General features: G+C 40.0%; 1 protein-coding gene across 1 annotated transcript in view; it reads left to right on the top strand.

Annotated features, from left to right (window-relative positions):
- Positions 1 to 22,289, top strand: part of TASOR (transcription activation suppressor) — a 30,620-nt gene extending 8,331 nt beyond the window's left edge. Inside the window, exons 3-23 of the mRNA XM_084269779.1 lie at positions 302 to 394; positions 722 to 794; positions 1,718 to 1,809; positions 2,155 to 2,313; positions 3,496 to 3,623; positions 4,241 to 4,272; positions 4,978 to 5,083; positions 5,496 to 5,599; positions 5,725 to 5,828; positions 6,054 to 6,126; positions 6,302 to 6,376; positions 8,387 to 9,091; positions 10,822 to 11,264; positions 13,328 to 13,469; positions 16,386 to 17,326; positions 18,025 to 18,147; positions 18,676 to 18,835; positions 19,235 to 19,343; positions 20,445 to 20,623; positions 20,723 to 20,887; positions 21,530 to 22,289. Of these exons, the coding sequence (XP_084125905.1) occupies positions 302 to 394; positions 722 to 794; positions 1,718 to 1,809; positions 2,155 to 2,313; positions 3,496 to 3,623; positions 4,241 to 4,272; positions 4,978 to 5,083; positions 5,496 to 5,599; positions 5,725 to 5,828; positions 6,054 to 6,126; positions 6,302 to 6,376; positions 8,387 to 9,091; positions 10,822 to 11,264; positions 13,328 to 13,469; positions 16,386 to 17,326; positions 18,025 to 18,147; positions 18,676 to 18,835; positions 19,235 to 19,343; positions 20,445 to 20,623; positions 20,723 to 20,887; positions 21,530 to 22,089 (4,566 nt within the window). The 3' untranslated portion in view covers positions 22,090 to 22,289. The remainder of the gene's footprint in view (positions 1 to 301; positions 395 to 721; positions 795 to 1,717; positions 1,810 to 2,154; positions 2,314 to 3,495; positions 3,624 to 4,240; positions 4,273 to 4,977; positions 5,084 to 5,495; positions 5,600 to 5,724; positions 5,829 to 6,053; positions 6,127 to 6,301; positions 6,377 to 8,386; positions 9,092 to 10,821; positions 11,265 to 13,327; positions 13,470 to 16,385; positions 17,327 to 18,024; positions 18,148 to 18,675; positions 18,836 to 19,234; positions 19,344 to 20,444; positions 20,624 to 20,722; positions 20,888 to 21,529) is intronic.
- The last annotated feature ends 381 nt before the right edge of the window (positions 22,290 to 22,670 follow it).

The following is a 22,670-nucleotide window of genomic DNA, read 5'->3' as shown; positions in this document are numbered from 1 at the left end:
TGCTTCTAGATAGCTATACTATAGAAATAACACTAAAGCATTACTAGCACAGGTTGGTTAGAAGAGCGTCTCTTACTTCAAAAAAACCAAATCAATCTTTGGGCATATTAAGCCAATGATATTACCTATGGGTACAGTGGTTTTAAAGTTTAATGTTAGGCTACTGTAGTCTCATTCAGATCATCTTTTGATTATTTTTGTACTCTTGGGTCTGCAACATAAACGGGGCCTTAAAACATGGACACTTGCATGTGACAGCAGTGATCTGCCTGCCCGTGCTAAGAGCTTCCTCTAATAACAGTTCACAGAAAAGCGCAGAGAACTGAAGTCTGAGGGTCGCTCAGAAAAAGAGCTTTCTGAAGCCTATGCGTTTCTGCTGGCTGATCGATATCAGGTAGGAGAACAAAACTGCACAGAAGATGCTTTCTCTTCTTTTTCTGATAGAAGTTGGGTGGGGCCTTTTGTTTGGTTTTCTGTTTTGGTTGGTTTTTTAAGATACTGGTAAGTCTGTGTCTGCTTTATACTGCTTGACTTGCACAGTTTAAAAGTCTGCAGGCATTCAGACTGGTCTCACCTCTGAGTGGTCTTGTTTTGAAGAGGATGTGGGGGGTTTGTTTTGGGTTTCTTTAGCTCAGTGAAAATTCTGTAATTATTGTTTCTTGTTGTTCTGTTCATACTGTTTTCTTGATAGACTTGCTTTAAAAAAGACTGTCCTTTTCAGATCCAGAGCATATGTGAAAGGGGGCTGCAGGTGGGCCATTCCAAAATAACTATTCTCGGCAGCCCTGCCATGGGTAACTATCTTTTGATTTTATGTATTATTCACTGGAGTTGGCAGATAATGTGATAGAATTGTGTGAAATTTCAGACCTCTTTCTATAAATTATTGAAGGAACATCACAGCTAGGTACTTTTAGCAAATTAGATTGATATCAGAACATTACTTAATAGTTATGTTTTTTACTGCTTCATTTAAATTATTTTCTCAAAGGGAAGACCTAATTCTCATTTTGGCTCAAGTCAAACCAATAGTGGCTTCCCAGTAAAACTCAGAGGCCAAAGAACTAATGTAATCTATGTACATATATATATATGTGTGTGTATATATATATATATGTAAATGCAGCCAGGAATACTTCCTGGAAATAGTAGCTCAGCTGTCAGATAGACCTAAAGTTCTGAAATCCACAAATCTGAGAAGAGCATAGAGAAATAGATGTGGAAGCATGACAAGGACTTAAGAGATTTAAAAGTGCAAGATGCAAAGTTCCTTTTACAAAACTTTTCATGTAGAAAATTGAGAAATCATTTGGTCATCCTCTGTAAGAGGAACATGATACAGACCTGCCAGTATGAACGTTGAAATGGGACATTGTACAGAAGGACCTCAGCTATTCAAAAGAAAACCCACCCCTGAAAGCAGTATCTGTACAGGCTTTGGGCAGGGCTTGTCCTCTTGGTCACAAGACACTTAGTAGTATGGGTATGACCCTTTCAGGCTAGTGCCCCTGTTCTGCTGGGTGTTAAAGTTATTCTGCTGCCTTAAAGATGCAAACTGTGAATGTGCCTTTGCACCTTTCTCTGATCATATTCCAAAAAATTGTTGTATCCTCATTGCATGGAGCGCATTGAGCTGTAAACCCTCGTAATGGTTCTTAAACTTCTAATAACATTTAACATTCAGAATAATGTGGGGGTTTTTTTATGCTCCTCTCAGGTGTGTATGTCTCCAGGTATGCTGATTTATTGCAGCCTAATCCTCTAGAGAGTGGAGCATCTGGACATGTGATTGTTTTTAAAATAATAAAGGTAAAATTATCTTGCTTATTCTTGAAGGACTGTATTCCTTACTAATGAAATAAAGGTGTTTTTAACCTGATTTACTTAACTTCTATTTACACAATTATCTACTTAAAAACTGGAATCCGACCAGGTTTAAAATCCAGTGTTGACACTGAGCTTAAATAAAGCCTAATAAATGTTTGTAAAAAGTGAAAATGTTTTCTTTGGAAGTATAAAAATAATGCACTTCTATAAATGGCTTTTTAATGGCCTGTTTTTATTTCCCTGTTCCCAAAGTTCCTTTGGTACTTGAAGCAATTTGTCAGTTTTCAGGAAAAAGCTTATAGTTACAATTTCTCTGCTTTATTACAGGGAAAAATGAAAAGTATATATGACCACATTGGTATGAAAGGCATGGAATCGACAGCAAAGAGCACCTTAGATCCAACCCCGAAGCATGAGTGTCATGTTTCAAAGAATGCAAACAAAATAACCTCCTTGTTCGCTTACCGAGCCTACGAACTTACTCAGGTAGAGGAAAGTTGAGCTTGTCTAACTTAATAAGAACTTTATAAACAGAACATTCAATGTCCTGGAGATGAAAATCACTGAATATACAAGAAATACTGAGCATGTCCTGTAAAGCTGCAGTCTGGCAGTAGCCCACAGATGCCTGTATTAGAAATTGCAGAAAAACATGTCAGCCCCTCCTGTTCCCCCTATAGATACCTAGACCTGTTGGAGGAGATCTTTAGAGTAGGATGTAAGTGGAAGAGGAACTAACTAGGGAGTGTACAGGGGGACTGGAATGTAGACTGGGGAGAAGAGGAGATAGTTTGCAGTTTGAAGTATAAAAGTAGATCTGGCTAGTGGGCATTAAGTGAGACTCCTGAAAGGGAAAACATTGGCTAGGAAAGAACAGCTTTTTAAAAAATATTTTCTTTTCTTAGTTTTCTGTACCAAATTTTCAGGTTTGGAGGTGGTGAGGGAGGAGAGAATGGAATCAGTTTCAAGCATGGATTTCTCCTGCTGTTCCTTCTCTGTTACTACAGTAATCTGTTGCAGTCAGATTATTCCATAGATTGCAGGGCACTTACTTTAAAGCATTCTTGTCAGTATTAAAACTTCTTGTGACTTCTCTAAATCAGATGGCTACAAAATTCATGTATGTTTTCATTACAAAATTTCTTAATATTTTTCTTTAACATTAGAAATTTTGACTGAACTAAGAATGGACTCCCAAAACTCATAGCAATATTTGCTGAGTGAATTTTCTTTTCAATTGTCCCTCACCTTATCAAGAATATGCTTTCAAATAAATACTGCAAAATTATTTTTTCATTCCTGATTAGCTCCTGAATTAGTGTCCATCCTGTCTGCATTCGATAAAGGAGGGAGAAGGAGGTGGAAAAAATTACTTTAATGTTACAAAGTACATACAGGAATGGCATTTAAAAACTTCCTTAAAAGGCTGTTGGTAAAAAGAACATATATGAATTTATTGTAGTAACTTGTTTTATGTCAGTTAATGCTTGGCATAATGGGTTTCAGACAAACTCTGTTTAAATAATTACTTTCATTTAATTAATTAATATTTTTAACCTAATTCTGTGAAACAGAGTACACCTTTCAGTGAAGGAAGGTTTGTTAGTGTATTTGCAAAATAAGGTTTACCAGACTTCTAATTTAACGTTGTGTTCGCTTTCTTCCTAGTACTATTTTTATGAGTATGTCTTTGATGAGATAAGGCGAAGACCAAGACATGTTTGTCCTTATGCTGTTGTTTCATTTACTTACAAAGATGAAATGGCGCAAGTACCAAAATTCTTGCCCCCATCAAGGTAAGAGAGGAAATGAATTTTGAAAAGACTGCATGCAGCATGAGGAATTCATAGCTCTTGGCAGTACCTTAGAATTGGTTTAGATGAACAGTGCTGAAATGAACGGGCGTGTCACAGGGGCTTGGCATAATAAATACTTCTCATGCAAAGCAAGAAGTGACAGAATTGGTTTTATGCAGCAGGCTGGTCCCTGTACAAAATGGTTCTGCAGCTTTTTCTACCCACTTCCTTTCTGCTGAGCTGGAATCCTTGTATAAAGTAATTTTTATTTTGTTTCACTGAGGAAATCCATGAACATAAAAGTGTTTGAAGCGTTATTTTATTATTTATTCTAAAAAACCGTTCTATATGTTTCTTGCTGGTGTCATCTTACTGCTAGTGGGGAGAATATCTCTGACTGGGTAGTGGATTACAGGTACAGTATGATACCTATGCTGATAGGAAGGCATCCAGATGTGGCTGTACTATGTAGTGCTAAAAATAGTTACTAGGATATATAAAGTAGCACAAGATGCTGCAACAGTGCTTGAGATTAGAGAGCAAATTACCAGTGCTACTGTTTTGCTAGACTGATAAATAACCCTCAACCTAGTCATTATGTCTTGTCTTTTCATTAGATCAAACAGTTTCAACACAGATAGAAGTACAGGTAAGAATGAATTGAAATTTATGGCTTTTACAATACAGGTGTGGAAGGTTTTAATTTTTTTCCCAATGTAATTCTGCTTCTGTATAACTGGAATGATTGCTTGATTATGCAGACCATATACTTCAGTTTTATTTTGTACCATACTGATTGCAGGCATCTCTTCCTGATAGTGGGTGATCAAACAGATGCTTTAATGTGCTTCTTTTACCGGAACTGAACAAAAGGAAATGTCCTTTTTTCTCCCTCCTTTTCTACTTACAGCACAGTAACAACTTACTTTCAGTTTCTGAATCTACTGTTCAGTGACACTTCAAATAATACGATCCTCTGTCCTGCTTTTCTTCTGAACCACATTCAAACAAAATTCTAATATGTATGAAAGTGGTTGACAGCTGAGGTAAGGAAAGAGGATATCATTCCACAGATACGGCCATCAAGGGCATACTTAATGCAAACAGGCACAGGTAACATACCAAACGCCTTCACTCTGCTCAGAGCAGGTCAGAACAGGATAGTGTTGTGAACAACCTTTCTGTTACGTTAAGTTTTAACTTATTATTTAACATGTTATTGTCTGGTCTGATATTACTATGAAATTTTTTATAAACTGATTTTGGACATTCATCAGCCTCTTTACTGCCATTTTGTTTCAGTCCCACCTAGCAAATGATTTCACGTAGTCTTTCTTTTTCCATATCAATTTAGATAACTCTGACTATACATTGTGGAGGGGACAGCTTTGGAATAAAGGCAAACTTTTGTGCCATGTTTATTTGAAATCAGCAGTATGTTCTTTCCTTCCATGCAAGCTGTGAGTATTGCCATTTAAAGAGTATGTTTAAAATAGTGCCCTGTTAAAACTCTTTCTAGTGAAGACTGGTTAATTTTGGATATATCAGATCAAAATCTAAAATACACATTGACTAGACACTTTGAATGTGTCAGACTAGACCCTGGAGTTGCGTGTGTCTAGAGCTGCTTGTTGTTCATGCACACAACTCTTGTCAGTATCTCTGGTTGGTTGGTTTGCTTTGTTTTTCTTTGCTTTTTTGAAGTGATACACACTTCTTTGCAGGAGTAAACCTGGCTCATGAGATAGTCCAAGGAACTGATTTTTAAGAGTGTGTATTTGGTAGTCCTTACTTGGTCAATGAGCCCTACAACTATGAGAGGAAAAAGAGGTCTTTATTTCTTTTTTCCCCACTCCTACCCTTCGTTTCCAGTCCTGAGAAGCTTGAGCTTGAAAAGGTTGTCAGCATCGATCAATTGAAGAAAAAATTGCCTCCAGCATTGTTTTGTAAAGAAACTTACCTAGGAGCAAAAGAAGGTAAATATTTCTAGTACTTTGGGTTGTTTTTTTTTTTTTTTTAATTCAGAATTTTAAAAGCTTTCTGAATTACAATTTTGTTTCTGTTTTGCTTACCTTCTCTTTCTACCCTTGTGTTCTGTCAGTGTTGAAGAATGGCCTGTACTGTAGCCTTTACGAAGTTGTAGAGAAGTCCCGTTGTGGTATTCACATGGAGAGTTTACTTCAGAAACTGGAGAAAGAGAAACTTGTGAGTCCCAACAGATTTGATTATTCCTGTTTTTAACAAATAATTTTACTAACTAGTAATTGAGGTGTACTACAAGATCCGCGATCTCACTGGTATTTCCTTAGCTGGCATATTCTGAAGTATTAGGGTATTTCTTTGCCCAAGATAGAATTCAGTGTACAGAGTTACTCTTAGTGAGTAGGTGCCTTTGTTTACAGCTGTATACTTTTTTTTGCTTGAAAACAGGTTCTTGTGAAAACACTTCTGGACAGAGGATTTCTTTTTCTTCTTTCTCCTTGGCAAATGGTGTCCCCTTATGGTATGCATTCTCTGCTTTCTGGGGTTTTTGCTTTTGAATTGTGTGGATTTTTTGGTGGGTTTTGGTTTGTTTGGGGTTTTTTTTTGTGTCTTAAGGGGGTTGGGGCCTTGAATGCTTCTGAAACATAGTGGACTCAACATGGAGTTTCAGCTGATTTTAGTTTCTTGTGTTCTAGACCACCAAACTGGACGGCCCCGCCTGCTACACGCATTGTTTATTTTTCCAGAACCTAGAGGTGTAACGAGATTGGGTAAGTGTTCATTGCTGAGTGTTGTGTACGTGCTTATTTGAATGTAGTTTAGGTTCTGTTGAAGACTTTGTAGTGTTACAGTTTTGTCAGTGTAAACTAGGAATAGCAGTTTGCATTGGTTATAGTGGTGGTGTTCAAAAAACGTTGATTTCTCCACAAAAGTAACTATCACGTTGCATATTTTAGGTTCACTTGTTCATATTTAGAAAGTAAAATTTTATTAACATTTCTTGGTTGTATATATTAGTAGAATTGAGCATTAGTATTCCAAGAGATCAGACATAAGTAATAACATTGCACTTCAGAGGTTTGAGGGCTTGCTTTACCTGTCAAAACATCTGAAAGTCTGTAAAGTACCTGTAACTTGTTGTTGTTGCACTGGGATACACACCAAAAACTGAGTAAATGAGCAAAGAAAAATGTCTATACACCCAGGTAATAAAAGATGACTGAAGGCACTTGACTTTAGTAGAACTTCAATATTTTGGGATGAGACAATCTTTTGCAGTTGAAATTTGCCAGTAGTGGTGCAGGAGAATGCAGTCCGTTTTGACCTGCTGTGAGTTAGGAGTGATGCTATCAAATCAGGAGACAAGATAGAACACATTTAAAGTGTGTGCATGCCAGTTCCTTAAAAATGCTCCAGTTTTTGCTGCTTTGACATTTCAAAGATTCATGAGGTTAAATTTCTGTCACGCACAATGTTAATCGCTGGTTTGAGACTTAGAGGTGCTTAAATGGTTGAATGGAGAAAAGTTTCAGTCTTTGATTGGAAGTGGGGGGGAGAATGTGAATAAATAAGTAAAATAAAAGGATATAACTTAGAGGCTTCTTGAGCTGCTGTTTCAGGGATGTGGTAAAAAGATCTTAACAGCTGCCCAGGACAGGGAAATGCTGCTCTCGGCACACGCTCTGTTGCAGCTCTTTGATTTAGTGAGTTATGTTGCTTTGCTCAAGAATGGAACAAACTCTTCAGTTTCTTCTGGGTTACTGAGCTGAATCATTTTTTAAGGGTCTCGTGAGCTTAGGAGCAGTGCAGCAAATGTGTGGGGTTGCCTGGGAAGGTGTAATGCTTCCCGTGTTCTTGCAGGGAGCTGTTGGGCTGCTGCTTAGTAAACCTTAGTAAGCGTTTGAAATCAGCTTCTAGGAGAGTCAGTAAAGAGGCTTAAATTGGAAAGGATGTGTGTATCTAGGATACAGGTTAACACAAAATGGGAAAATGAGCAGCTCATGGCTGTGAGTAGTTTGACATTGAAGTAAGCTTGAAAGCTGGTCACTTCACAGAAAAACTTTTTTCCTGGTGTCCTGGTTTCGGCTGGGATGGAGTTAATTTCTTGATAGAATGCCATGTTTGGGAGTTGGCATGAGAGCAGTGCTGATAGCACAGAGATGTTTCTAGTTGTTGCCAAGCAATCAAGGACTTTTTCATATTTCCCTACTAACGAGAAAGGAGGGGATGCAGCCAGGACAGGTGACCTGAACTGGCCAAAGGGAGTATTCCATGCCAAGTACGTCATGCTCAGTATAAAGGGGGGCTGGTGGGAGGAGGAGCAGACGGACATTTTTGGAGACGCTCTGGTGTTTCGGGACGGCTGTGGGCTGCGCGGCCTGAGTTGTGTGGTTTGGTGAGAAATTGCATTGTGTATCAACAGTTTCATATATTTTTTGCTCTCAAGTCCTATTATCATTGTTATATTTATCTTTCTGCTACTCTAGTAAACTATCCTTATTCCAGCCCCTGGGGTTTTGGTTTTTTGGTTTTTTTTCTTTTCCCTCTCCCTGCCCCCTCCCCCCCCTTCCCCCTTTCTCTTAAAGAACAAGCGACTGCGTGGTGCTCAGCTCTCAGCTGGGGCAAAACCACAACACCTGGCTTTTGGGTTGTTTCTCCACAGTCATTCCATACTGTATATCACAAAAAATGTATAATACAGGATATTGCTAACTATTCATCTTTTATTTATACCACTGTGATTTGATTTTAATCGTGAATTCCCTTTTGTCCTATGGCAGCACAAAGAAGTGTTCCAATTGGAACACAGAGAAATTCAGCTACCAAAAATCAGGAAATCATTCCAGAATTGACAAAGTTTATTCAGTCTCTACATTTTGCTTTTTTCCAATCTCGTAAAGACACTACTGCAGAGCTCAATGCTGTTGTGGAAAAGTATATAAATGAGTATTTGAGAAGAGGCTGTAGTAGCTCTGGAAACTTCAGAGAATTTGTGTTGTATCCGTATGAATCACGGCTGGATGAAAAAAAATTTCTTTATCCTGCTCCAAAAAACAAATCTCATATTGACAGCTTCTTGCAAAACTATATTTTTGGTTGTGAGGCATATCAACTACCTGTTTCTAGAGCCAAGGCATTGATGGAGGGAAGTTGGAAACCTCAGCAGTTCAGTCCCATCTCAGATTATGAAGCCACAGAAGATGACTCTGATTTTACCACTGCAGAAGGCAGGGAAAGAATCTGTGCAGAACAAGAAGCCATTGCTGCAGAGGGTGACCTGTCTCATTCTGAAGTTTACGATCGTGATAGACTCAGCGAACTTATTGGCTTAATCCAGTGTATGAAAAAAAATATAGGTGCAGAGTGTGATTCTGAAGATCCTAGAATTAAAAGTGGTCTGAAAAGGAAGCTGGAGAAACAATCTGAACATTTGCGGAAATACTTAAAAATGAGTGAGTCTTCAGAGAATAGCTGTCATGATGAAGGTAAGAAAGCCTTTGTTTGGAGTTCCTCTTCAAATATTGCAATTCAAAGCATACATAATCTTTATAGCTTGATTATTTTGCATACTGTGGATATTTTAATGCATGGTGGTTCATTTAAATATCTACCAATAGAGATGATGTTTATTTTTATGTAGGCCGTCTCTTTCTAGGAGAGTTACCAGGAGTTGGCGTGGAAACTTCTTTTGTTCTGCCTCTTTGGAAAGAAGGCAGACTTCCAAAGAGTTTGCTTAGCTGTTGGAACTGTCCAGAGACGCTATATAGAGTACTAAGCAGAGTTGATACTGTAATGTCTTTTGCAGAGTTTGACTTTAGTCACTCCTGTAATGCTTTATGGTTCCAATACCCTACATAATAACTAACAAATTTAGATTGAAAGGGAGAATTAAACTCCCAGGCATGAGCACAGTTAAGCTTTAAAATTGTCAATTATGTGTTTAATGTGACGAGGGAAACAACCTAATAATTAAGGTTGAATTATTCTGTTCATGAAATTATCTGCATCCAAACCTAAAATGATTATCACAGGTATTATCTCATACTTAGATCTGCCAACGAACCCCTTTGATTTCTGTTTCCCTGACCCTCTTCTCAAGGCAACGATACATACCACCTTCAGCAGGGGGACAACTGGGGAGAAGGGTAGCACAAAGTAGAGGGAGATGTACATCAAGCACCAGTGATTCTTGTGTACATGAATCACTCTGGGGGATGAAGTGTCCGATTTTAGGACCAAAAGAGAGGGAGATACAGAAGATACTGGCATGTGTGGATGGAGGAGACAGGGTAGGCTACATGCTAGATCTTGGGATTCCTGCTTTGAAGTCTGAACCTTCAAGGTTTTTGTACATTATTGTAAAATACATGAACACATTTCTACCTGACTGTAATCAGAACAGTTTATGTTTAAAACTAAATTTTGACTGAACTTCTTCGGGGTACCAAAACAGCAGCATCTACAAATGGTTTGAACTCTTTGTTCAAACCATTTGTTTTGTCTTTGAATGGTTTTATGCAAGCCTAAAAGGAATTTATCTGGCTTGCAAAAGCTCTAAACATGATTTGATTTTTATTAGTCAAACATTACATAAACAATTCCATATTTCCATGTATGATAAATGAGATAGGGGTAAATCAGATATTTAAAGCAGTTTCTTGGCTTGTCTCGTCCCAGATGGTATTTAATCATCTAAGAGATGATGATGATAATAATATCAACATCCCTGTTCTGTAGTTATGTTTAGTATAAGCATGGTAAAGTTTTAGATTTCTGCTTAGTCTAAGATAACTTCTGAGGTTAACCATTAAGGTACACAGCAGCTTCTGAAGCAAGTGATAAGATGGAGAAATCTATTTGTTCAAACTAATCTTTTTCTCTCAGCGAGTGATGGAGAATTTTATGTGTTCCCATAAAATATGTAGGTTATATTATGTGACTTCTATTAAAACATGAAATAGTGTGCTACTGAGTGACCTAAAAAAACCCTGATTATTTATCTGGGGGATACTATGAGCATTAGAAACTGCCTTTCTATCAACATCTGCCTATTTAAAAAAATTTTAAGAAAATAAATGTATATGTGCTGTATGAATTCATGATAAGGACTGAGACTGTGGGTATGTGGTAGGTGGTTTTTTGGGGGGGCCTGGTTTTTGCTGTTATTTTGAAACGTAGTAATGGATTACTTTTCCCTTCTTTCCCCTATTCTAAGGGGGCAGAACCTCGGATCTGCCACGCCCTGTTTTCTCAGTTGATACTGCTCTCGGTGGACATAACACCGACTTGAGACAGCAAGATGTATCCAACCCTGCTGTTAATGACACACACGGCGTCATTAAACTGCTTTTAGAAACACTAGCTAGTGGAGGACACTTGGATTCGTTGTTGGCACAGTCTGTAAATCAAGCTTTAGGATTAAGCACTGATGAAATTGAAGAGGACATGAGACAGAAATATGAATATGAATCTATTCCAGCACAGGACAGAGATGATCATGAGCTTCCTAATACTGCTCCGGTTAAAAATATTAACTATAAGGACCAACCGAGCCCAATGATACTGGAAACTGAGGCAGCCTGCTTGCCCTACCCTGTTGATGCTGGTCTACAGCTTTCAGCCAGTGAAGTAGGCCTTGAACACGCGCTACGTTTAAAAGTAAGTGAAATTGCCTTGTAGGTAGGTGCTGATAATGAATGTACTATTTTTGTTTATTTTTGTTTTTTTAAACATAGGTAAGCACTAACCTTTTTGTGAAGAAGCTTTTCTCTTTGGTAGGAGCATGAATCAAAGTTTTCTTAACTCTAGGGTGTGTGTCTGGGTTCTTTATGTCTACTCTTTTTGTAATAAGTTACAATTAAGAATACTTGAAAGATGGGAAGCAACCATGGTCAGTCTTCCTCACTAGCTTTACAGTGTCATATGCAGCTTCTCCAGCAATAGGCAGCAAAACTGCTGTCATTCTGTTGCTGAGTGCTGTATATGAGTGTGTTTTTTCATGTTTGCTAGACCAAAGCCTTGCAGTTGTCTTTTATCTCTTGTAGAAAAAAGATACTCTGTTCTGACTGTCACCTTGCTTATGGTGGTGGTGGGATTTCACAGCAATCTCTGAAGTTGTTGCATGGAATAAGTGCAGTGTTCCTGTAACAGTTTGCATTCCATCTTTCTCCTCTGGGAGAGATTCTGGGTCTGGCTAGTGTGTTGGGGCTTGCTGAACCTGAAACACAGGAAGGAGAGATCTGAGAGTTCCTCATCATGTTATTGCCTAGCTGTCATTTTTCCTGAAAACAGGTTATAAGGCAATAGCTGCTGTTCCATATGGAATCTCTCTAAAGAATGTTTATTCATAGGTGCTCAGTAGTTAGTTGAGAGAAACAAAATGAGCTGTTTGCTTTTAATGGTAGCTGTCTGTGTTGTCTTGGTAGAACAGTTAGCAAAACTAAGTGTATTGTCTTTGGAAACTAAATATGCTTTATGGGTTCGGGATTATCATCTTAAACAAAAAAACCTCAGTAGCAACAGCTTACCTCAGCTGTCTGTCTCTGTGTGTTAGTGACCTTTTCTTGTGGCAAGAACTCATGGTTACTAAAGTGATTCTTACTGCTTACTGCTACCAAGCATTCTTTAGCTCTAACTGTAGTTACTGCTCCAGTTTCGGGAGTCTGTCTTGGTCCAGGCTCTTGAAAGTGTATTCTCTCTACTGCTAAATAGTAGCAGGCATTTTGTAGGTCAGGAAAATGCCCCTTGCTTACATGCACAAGTGAGGATCCTGCAATCCTCATGTTCCACTCTAGTACCATGGAAAAGATGATAGACTTGTTTCTGTCCCTCTGGCAGTCGCTGAGTGAGAACGCATTAAGAAACGCACACACGCAGTGGAAAGTCTTGGATATTATCTCTATGGATATTAAAGATGGTTGGGGAATTGGCTTTGTCTAGTTTTGGTGGGAGTAGAGTTGAACAACTGAGCACACGTGCCTGGCTTTCTTCATATATCCTCTTGGGGCAGTGGTGTATATGTTTCGTGCATACATTCAACGACAGCCTATAACTGGCAAAATACCTTTTGAAGAAGGCTCTTGTGCTAGGGTTCAGTGTGCCCCAGCTGCTCGCTCCATCATATTACTCTACAGAGCAGTTGTTCTGTGGCCTCTGCTAGTGGTGCTTCTACACAAAGCCTAGTTTCTGAGTCATGGAGCAGGAAAACGTTTGTCCTACCAGTAATCTGAGTGCTGTTTGGCTTCTCACTGACTGGAATGTGAGATGAAATTGGATTGTTTCGGGGCTTAATGCTAGTTGCCTGCAGTTCCTCAGTAATGCCAACATCTCATGGCTTTAGTCAGCTGTCGAGACAGCAGCCTGACAAAGGCTATGCAGCAGACAGTTTTCCTTTCTTTTTCCTCTCTTTGCCTCCTTTCCTTCCTGCCCCACCCAGCTTCTGTAATCTAAGGCATGTGCTCAGGACTGTCTTGCTTACTTAGTGATAGACCACCGGAAAAGACATCTGCCTCAGGGATTATCAAGCACATAAATGAAATACCTAAGTACCTCATGTAACCATTTCCAAGTATGACTCATCTTGATTGATGGCAAAATTGTCAATATGCTGGTGAACTCAGGCACGTTCTTACCATGTCAGCTCTTCAGAACGTAAAAGCCTAAGAGCTACCAAAAAAAAAAAAAAAAAAGGTTTTGAGCTGAGTATTTTTACTGTTTTTTAGGAAAAAAGCACTGGAAGTGTAAGTAACTTGGAAGACTACGGTCCCTGTCCTAGTATGCCTATAGAACGTATCTATCGCAGGCAACGCTCCAACTCAACTAAGGTAGAAGTTGGAATGCACTGGAAACTTATTCCAATTACAGGTAAGATCAGTTTAACTCTTACATTACTACAAATAGCAAAAATGTGTTCTAAAGGTTTGTATCCTATCCTATTTCTGGGTCACATGTTTAGTACAGAAACATACATATAGCCTGTGCAGTTGTTGCTGATGCTTGGTTAATATATAAATTGGCTGGATGAAAACAGATACTGGTGAAGAACATTTGGGTACATACTGACATAATCTAGAAATCTGAATGCTGAAGTATTTATCTGGTGAGGTGCATAAGTGTTACAAATTTGGTTTTTGCAGTTGTTAGGCTCTGCTGAAAGGTGGGACGGGTGGATAATTCTACTAATCCAGAAAAGCATGAAAATGTTGTCTGCTTCTCATTGCATCGAGCTTTTCTACTGGAAGTGTTTCAAAGGTTTTGTCCTTATCTAAACATTTACATCTTAATCTTACAGAAGAAGCTGATTGTTCTTGATGAGTCAACACTGCCAAGTCTAGGGAAAGCATACAAGCTTGGGTTTGAAGGATGCGGAAACTGTGCTGTAGGGACACTCATCAAGAGCTATATTGAAGGCTGCAGTTCCAGATAGAATCTTACTGCATTCTCTGAGTAAAAACACACTGATTTATAATTGTGTTCCAGGAATGCTGGAATCTCTCTAATGGAGGCTTCTGATACTCATCTAGTCATGTACTTCAGCAGCTCTTTTTTGTTTGGCTGAGAAGGGAGGAGGACAGGGGAACAGGTTTCCATTCACAGTAATTACAGATCTTGGAACAAAACAACAGGGTAGTTCTGGATAATGTTTTCTGTGCTTTAAGGGCCAAACATCAAAAATGTGTTGTGATATTTTGCTAAGTTACAGAGTATGAAGACTGTGAAGCTGTTAGGATAGGACATTATTACTCTATTCCTGGATGAAATGGCCACTGTGCATAGAGAGGAGGATATGTTTTCTGAGATAACTAGTTAATGGATGACTAAACATCTAAAAACTGTAATACATGATAGATGCTGGGTGTGGGAGTTCATGCAAGGGTTTGTCAGTTGACTGACATGTTGCACATCTGTGAGACTACAGCTCTTACTAGAAAAAAAATTTCTGAAGCGAAAATAAAAGAGGGAGGAGCTCTCTAGAGATGAGAGAGATTGTCTTGAGCATCACTGGATTTCTAGAGTTCATATGAGGTCAGTTCTTCAAATGAGCTTTTGCTGCAAGAAGTATTGACTGTATCTGCAATATGAGGATATAAAGGGGGCTATATAAATACTAAGAAACTACCCAGATGCTAACTGCAGCTGTCCTTCAGGAGAGGCAGGAAGAGTTCAGCTGTAAAAACATGGAGATAAACAGATGAGAGGAGAGAGTAGGGACAGTTTGTGTTATGTCATTATGGCCTGAACTACCGAGCAGCTCGTTTTCTCACCTGGTATTAAATTTTCATCAGCAAATTAGATCAATAATGCACGATTCAGCAGGCAGACTTATTTTATTGAAGTATATCAAGAAGGCTATAGGAAAGTCAAAGGAGTCTCCAATGTTTTGGGCTACTGGTGCTCGATTTTTTGCTGGGCATATCTTCCTGTACCGTATCTTCTAGAGGGCTTTGAATTTTCCTTCCAGGGAATCAAGATCCATTCACTAATATAATTAAAATGAAGTTTTGTTCTTTTCTGAAACTGCTTTCTAAATCTGATGGCATAGGGCAACAGAAGAGGTTCAAATCAAATACAGCAGAAGTGATTGGAATAACCTGATTGATCTCTAGTGCTTTTAACGAAAAGTAGAAATTGGGGTTGACTGGGGATGTGCTGTGAGGGATGAAGAGTGAGCACAGTGTCACTGAGAAGGGAAATGAAAGGGAAGGTTTCTGTTTTCTCTCTACAACATTAGTGGCATAAAGTAACTATGGGGTAACAATGTCACCTTGCAGAAGTGATCCCCTTGGTGGCAGATGTTCTTCTTTTCGATCTGGATGGACATGATTAATCTAGGGACTGAATGTAACTTCTTTAATTGGCGACAAAAATGACTGCATTCCAAAAGAACAGCAACTTTTAGAAACTGTCCATATTATTTTAGTTACTCTGTTCCAGAAATCTGTTTTTCTGCTACACCTGCATTAACTTTAACAAAAATGCAGCATGTAAACAACCAAAACACACCCAGCACCCAAACACAAAACCCTCAACCCCATCTAAGAAAAGGTCCTTTGAAGTATTTACAGAACAGATACATACTGAAATGTCTGTGTGTACATATCCTTAGTTGCAGCAAAGTGTTAAATTTGCTTTAACTACAAATAAAACCAAAGTTTTATATGTGGATGGTGAAGAAACTGAGTGCTGCAGAAAGGACCTGAAGTTTGGGTTGTGAGAAGCTTTCAGTACTCCTTGCAACAGAACTGATAATACTGTGTTTCAGTTACTACTATAAGACTTCCACCCTGCCTTTTTAAGTAAAACTTCAGTTCTTAATTGTCAGACTGCAAACTGCACATCTGATCTAACTCCACAAGGTCCTGGGGTGGCTAAAATAACCTTTGGAAAGTCGGAGGAGTATAACCTAGTAGCAAATATATTCATTTGAATTATTTGTCACCCTGCTTGATTTCTACTTTGATTTTTGGGACTGTAGAGGTAATTATGGCAGTTCCTGTTATGCTTCATCAGACAATTGCTCTGGGAAAATTACTCATGTTCTACTTTTTGGGCAAACTGACTTTATTGTTCTGCCATCTTATGAGCTAATACATGTTGTGAGCTTCTGTACCTCAGCAGACAGTAGCACTTGAGTCTTTGGACTTCAGTTGATTGGCAGGGTAAGGCATAGCAGTAATGACGGTTTAAAACTGTGTTGTGAAGATGTTAGTGTATCACTTATGTTACTGCCTCTCAAATGTGTGAGGATGATGATAATGATGATGAACTTTTCCTATACAGGTCTGAAGTCACCAGAAGAAACACTGGTGTATTTACCACCACAGGATGCCTTTCCTAATGACCCCCGGGTAATCAGCAGACAGAGAAGTTCCGAGTATCAGTTTCCATACTCTGCATTTTCAGACACACAAAGGGGGACAGCAGAAGATGGACTTCATACAAGACAAATGGAGAAACTTGAAGATCAGTGTGGGCTAGCAGATAACCCTTTTACAGCTAAGCATTCCATCAGTGCAGTAATAGAGACAACACTGTTAGAAGAATATAATCTCTTTGCAGGAAAGATTCAAGAAATTCTGAATGAGAAGAATATCTCCTATGTCAGTGGTGTGTCCACACCCGTCTTCTCTGCTCAGGAGAGGATGATGAGGCTTTCGGAGTACATGTGTTTACAGGCATCGGAGATTTCTGTCCAAGAGTATATAGAAACACTGAGTGAAAAGTTGAATAGTGTTATTTTGTCCTCTTCATGCGTTAGGCGTACTCCACCCATTCATTCCAGTCCTGAACTGGGAGAAGGGGCTGCTAACACTGCACTGCATCCTCCACCCGCCACGTTACCTGTTGCCGGGGAGTCTGAGGTGGCATTATCAGAGCCATTGTGTAATAATGTGGTGGAAGGTCCGGATTTGAACGAGCAGCATTCGTCAAGCTTACCCTTAGTGAGGGAGGAAATGGATCACGTGAATACAAAACCGGAGGAAATGCTGGTATCGGATCAGACCTCCTGCAGTGGCGATCAGAGGGAGCCTGCAGAAAAGACACAGAAATCCCCAGAGAACGTGAACGTTTCAACCCAACCAGCCTTTTCTGATTTTATAAGCCAGTTAAAACCTGAGGTGTTGAACAGTTTGGCCAAAATTATTAAAGATGTGCAGAAAAACACTGTGAAATTTTATATTCATGAAGAGGAGGAAAGCGTTCTCTGCAAAGAAATCAAGGTAAGTATGTTCTAGTTCAACCTCTTTCTGGTGTTAAAATAGAATCGTGTCTTCCAGATCGCAATGTGCAGAACTGGACTTGCAAACATAAGGTAGGCTGACACTTGTTCCAGAAAAGGGCGACTTGTGAAAGGAGGCTGTCCTGTCCCATTTCTTGTGGGAGCTTCTGAGGGAGCTTTTATGTAAGTCTCTTTTTTACAGTCAGAAAGCAGAACAGGCTGTAATTTGGTTCTTTCTGAAGACACTGCCGGGGGGCCAGCCTTACGGGGAAGAAGGTAACAAGGGCAAAGCTGTGATAACTCACCATTTGGGAAAGAACATATAGAAAGTGGATGTGTGGAGGTTTGGGGGTTATTTTCCCTTCTCCTCCAGGTAATGGTACAGGTAGCTCTTGGAGATTACTGTTCTTCTGTATTTAAATACAAGTGCTGAAAAGTTTAAAACAATGAACATTTTTGGCTTCACTTGAAAACTCATGCTGTTCTGGTAGACTGTCAGTTGGCCATTTATGCCCAATTCTGTAAGATCGACTGACCTGCTGAAACAGCCGGTTTGTGTGTTCCTACATCTTTCTGATTGATGTATGGGAAGGAGAAGGACCCCAGTCTGATATTCACTGGGGAGGGAGACAATGCACTTGTGTTGTGGGGGTTGTTTTGGCCAACCTACTTATTCACTGTCCTCTCTTCCTGTGGTAGGAGTATCTTACAAAGTTAGGTAATACAGAATGCCACCCAGAACAGTTCCTTAAAAGAAGAGCGGATTTAGATAAGCTGTTGATAATTATCCAAAACGAAGACATCGCCAACCTCATCCATAAGGTATTTAACATAAGGAAATGTGTGCTATACAAAGTGACTGTCAAAGCATAGCAAGATGAGCTCATTTTGAGCAAGGCTACTTTCTTATAACACCATGGCATTTAATGAGGTCCTGTGTTCAGCTGCCGTTTGAAGTAAAAATGGTTGTGGTAAATACCTGGTCTTGGCATATTATACACCTGTAGCTTCATCCACTGCCATACACATGGTAATGCACAGTTACTCTTAGCAGCTGCAAAGTCACACAGAGCCTGAGTGGTTCTGTGGTTTTGTGATGCTCTGCTGGCAAGTGAAGGCAGCTGCTGGGCTACCTTAGGTGTCCCTTGCAGCTGTGGTTTGTGAACCTGTGCTGGAGGGGATGTCAAATGATGCTTAAGTGCTCAACTCCCAGCTTGTCATTCCTGCCCCTCCCCAGGCACCAGAAGCAGTAGTAGTTCTGTGAAAGTATGTTTTGAGGTTTGACACCTGGCATTGTAACTAGGAAGGTTCTGTTGCCATGTTTTGTGTTGCTTTGATATTTTTAAACAGATACCTGGCTTAGTAACTTTGAAGAGGCTTTCCTGTGTCAGCTTCGCGGGTGTCGATAGCTTGGATGATGTGAAAAATCACACTTACAATGAGCTGTTCGTGTCTGGTGGTTTTGTTGTGTCAGACGAATCTGCCCTTAATCCAGAGTCCATCACTATAGGTAAGTGTGATGCTTTTTGAAGCTTTGAAATGCAACCAAAACCAGTGTAACAATTTAGTATACAAGAGACAGCTAGAAAAAATACTGAAAAAGTACATTCTTTCACTTCTTATTTGAATAGTTAATAAAGTTTCCAGGTTTTAAGTGGGTATTTTAGCAAGGCAGACACTGTATGACTGAATTCAGCTTCTACATAAGCAGATGCCTACAAAAAAGCAGCTCAGTTTTGGAATGTTGCTGGGGTAATCTGCTAGGAAGAAATCCCAGAGTGGTAGGCTAATGCTCATCGTTGTGTTGCTACTTTGACGAAAACTGAAAGAAGCTTCATGCGTGTGCTAAAGCAGTATCTTCAGTTTGTGTGCCACAGAATTTAACTTCTATTCACTATCTCCAAAACAGATAAACTAAAACAGTTCCTAAAGTTTCTGGAGGATCTCAATACGCCAGATGGGAAATGGCAGTGGAAAGTCCACTGCAAAATACAAAAAAAACTTAAAGAGCAGGGGAGGTAAGTCTGTTCTTCAAACACCCATCGTTAAAGTGCTTCAGGTTTAACTGTGCTCTCCAAAGCCCAATGAAGGAGAACTCACTTTTACGCTTGACTTTTGACTGTCTTGATTTAGGGCCAGTCTAAATATTTGTGGTGGTTTGACCCTGGCTGGAGGCCAGACGCCCACCAAAGTCGCTCTATCGCTCCCCTTTTCAGCTGGAAAGGGGAGAAAATATATTGAGGCTTAGGAGTTGAGATAAGGACAGGGAGAGATGATTCCACAATCAGCCTCACGGGCAAAACAGACTCAACATGGAATAAAAACCCCATCTAATTTATTACGCAGTGAAAGCAGAGTAGGATCATGAGAAGTAATATCAAATCTTAAAACGTCTCCCCTCACTCCCCAGGTATCATGGGTGGGGAAGGGGAATGGGAGTGGGGGTTTTAGTCAGTTGTTTTGCTTCTTCGGAGGATGGACAGAGGGAGAGGGGCATTCTTCACACTCTTCCCCACAGGAGACAGTCCCCCAGGAGCTTCTCCAACATGAGTATTTTTTCACAGGGCTTCAGCTCTTCACCATCTACCCCAACCTGGGTCACTTCTGTGGGGTGCAGTCTCAGGCCCAGACTGCTCCAGCGTGGTCCCCCTCAGAGTCACAAGTGCCCCCAGCAAACCTCCTCTGGCATGGATCTCTTTCCCCATGGGCTTCAGGGGGCTTGCTCCAATGCAGGTCACAGCATCTTCCATGTCTCCACCTACTGCAGCGTGGGGTCTCTGATTCCCCTCAACTTACATGGGCTGCAGGGGGGACACCCACTCTACATGGTCTTCTCCATGGGCTGCAGGGGAATCTTTCTCTCTGGCACCTGGGCCGTCTTCCCCCGCTTCCTCACTGGCCTTCGTGTCTGCAGAGTTTCTTACATCTTCTCACTTCCTTCTCTGGGGGCAAAAAGCAGCCACTTGCAGGGTTTTTTTCTCCTAAATGTGATCCCGGAGGCACTGTGACCATTGCTGATGGGTCTGGCCTTGAGCTGGCTGGTGTTACCTCCCCGCTGAACCTTGCCATGCAAAACCACAATACCGAAATTCAGCAGTGTTTGTTTCTCCCCGTTACAGAATGAACTCCAACGCCCTGAGTCTTCTGAGCCTTCTGAACACCTACCAAAAGCAGCACTTGGTTGAGATTCTGTCTTACCATAACTGCGATTCTCAGACTCGAAATGCTCCGGAATTAGACTGTCTTATCAGGCTGCAGGCTCAAAACATACAGCAGAGACACATTGTCTTCTTAACAGGTAAACTCGGAGTTCGTGAACCTTCTGTTTCGGGTGCTAAGTGCTTTCTCATCCCCAGCAGTGCTGAGTCTTGATAGAAAATCTCCTTTATGTATTTAGAAAAGAATCTCAAAACGCTTTCAAATTACACTGATAATGGGATAGTGGTCGCTTCTGTTGATGACTTCATGCAAAATTTTAAGAGTCTCGTTGGGTATCACAACTTGGGCACTGAAGAAAAGAGCCTCCCGCCTGCGCCTGCCAACGCTCCCGCAGGACAGCCAGGTAATACTGAACACACACACAGGGTCTTAAGCTAATTAGATGTGTGGGGTGGAGGGCTTTGGCATTAGTGTGCCTTTACTCTTATAAGTGAACACTACAGCTAGCAAGGAAAACCCAACTCTCAAGCTACTCTTTTTCTTCTTTAAATCACGGGGGAAAAGCAGCTGGGATGGAGCACCAGAGATCTTAAATGCAGAATTAGAGCCTAACACAGTATTTGAGAAAGCTAGAGGTATGCCACAGTGCCATAACCACCTGTTCTCTGAAGGATAAACTTCATAGCTTTTAGAGAGCGTAACAGGAGGACTGAGATGTCAATAATTGTTTTCCTTTAATTGTCTGATCAAATACTCACCTGCTGTGTAACTTTAGATGCTGTTTTGACATTAACCCCTTTGGAGCTGGGAGTTGGGATTTCCCAACACTAAACATGAACACAATGCGCAGAAGCTTTTAGCATCGGAGTAACTGGACACTCACAGAGGGTTAAGTGTGTATGTTGAGTAAGTAAACAAGAGTGGCAGAAGACCAAGACTTAAGTGATATTGGACTTACAGACCTGAAGCGTGAGTAGCGCATAGCTTTTCTAACAGAAGTTTATATTTCAAAAGAATAGGATTTTCTCTTTTTTCTTTAATGTAGTTTTTGTAGGCAGTGATGAAAAGGATGAAGAGGACATGTCTCTGGATTCAGGGGATGAAACATCACAAATAGAAATCTGCAGTGATGCCTCTAAGTATAATACTCATTTGGAAGCTTTGCAGACAGAGGCCCAGGGCTCTCATGGAGCAGCTGTAAAAAGCTGCTTATCAGTTACAGAGTTATCTCCTGAAGCACAAATTGGCTCCATGGGAAAGACTTCTAAAATTGACTTGGAGGAGATACAACCAATTACTTCAGTTTCTACAACTTGCTCTGCTGAAGGAGAAAACAACAGTTCAGTTGAACAAGCTCCTTTCAGTGACTTTGGAGTTTATAGCAGTCAATTAAACATGCCCCGTCAGTTCAGTCACTTTAGTGTACTCACTCATCAGACTTTCCTGGGAACAACATACCCCATTTCTTCTGTGAGCCAAAACGAAGAAGGGGGCAATTATTTTCTGTCTGCTTACAGTCAGAGCGCGGATACAGAGGCGGCAGCATCGCCTGGTGGTTGGGATGTAAATTGTGATTCTTCCAGGCCATATTCCAACCAGAAATAGACTCCTAAGTCTCTTTTTATAAGTTGCTGTGGACTGTTCTGTTTCTAAAATTGTGGATTAACAGTTTCTATTTTGTTCTGGAACAAAACGTTTCTTGTCCTTTATCTTTAATGTTTTCTTGTCTTATTTAAATTCTGATGGCCTGTACCTGTTGGAAGTATCTGAAAATTGAAACAAATATATTTTTAACATTTACTGTACTTGAATTATCTTGTTTGTTGGCACTTTTAAGTTTCTACGTTTGTATTTGACCTGTACCTGGGCTTCAGTCTGGAGTCTGTTTCAATGTAAAACTGAATGTTTGCCTAAAATATGTGAAACGGTGAGTTTTTTTAAACTGTTGAAGAGTATCCAAATAACTTTTCTTTACATAAGTATCAAAAGTTATGTATTTATTTGAGATTTGACAAGTTTTGTACAAATGTTTTTACATAGCTCTAAGGCAACATAGCTATTTTAATGACTATATACTGGATTTTGGCTAAATACCTCAATTAGAGTAACCAATGGTGCAGTTCCATTACAGAAATCAAATAAACTCTTAATGCACAAGGGATTTGCTAACACCTTGTGTTGTCTGT

This window comes from Gallinula chloropus (assembly GCF_964237585.1).
Source record: "Gallinula chloropus genome assembly, chromosome: 12".
NCBI classification, from domain to species: domain Eukaryota; kingdom Metazoa; phylum Chordata; class Aves; order Gruiformes; family Rallidae; genus Gallinula; species Gallinula chloropus.
The sequence above is the reverse complement of the archived record's forward strand: the minus strand, read 5'-3'. Positions and strand labels throughout refer to the sequence as shown.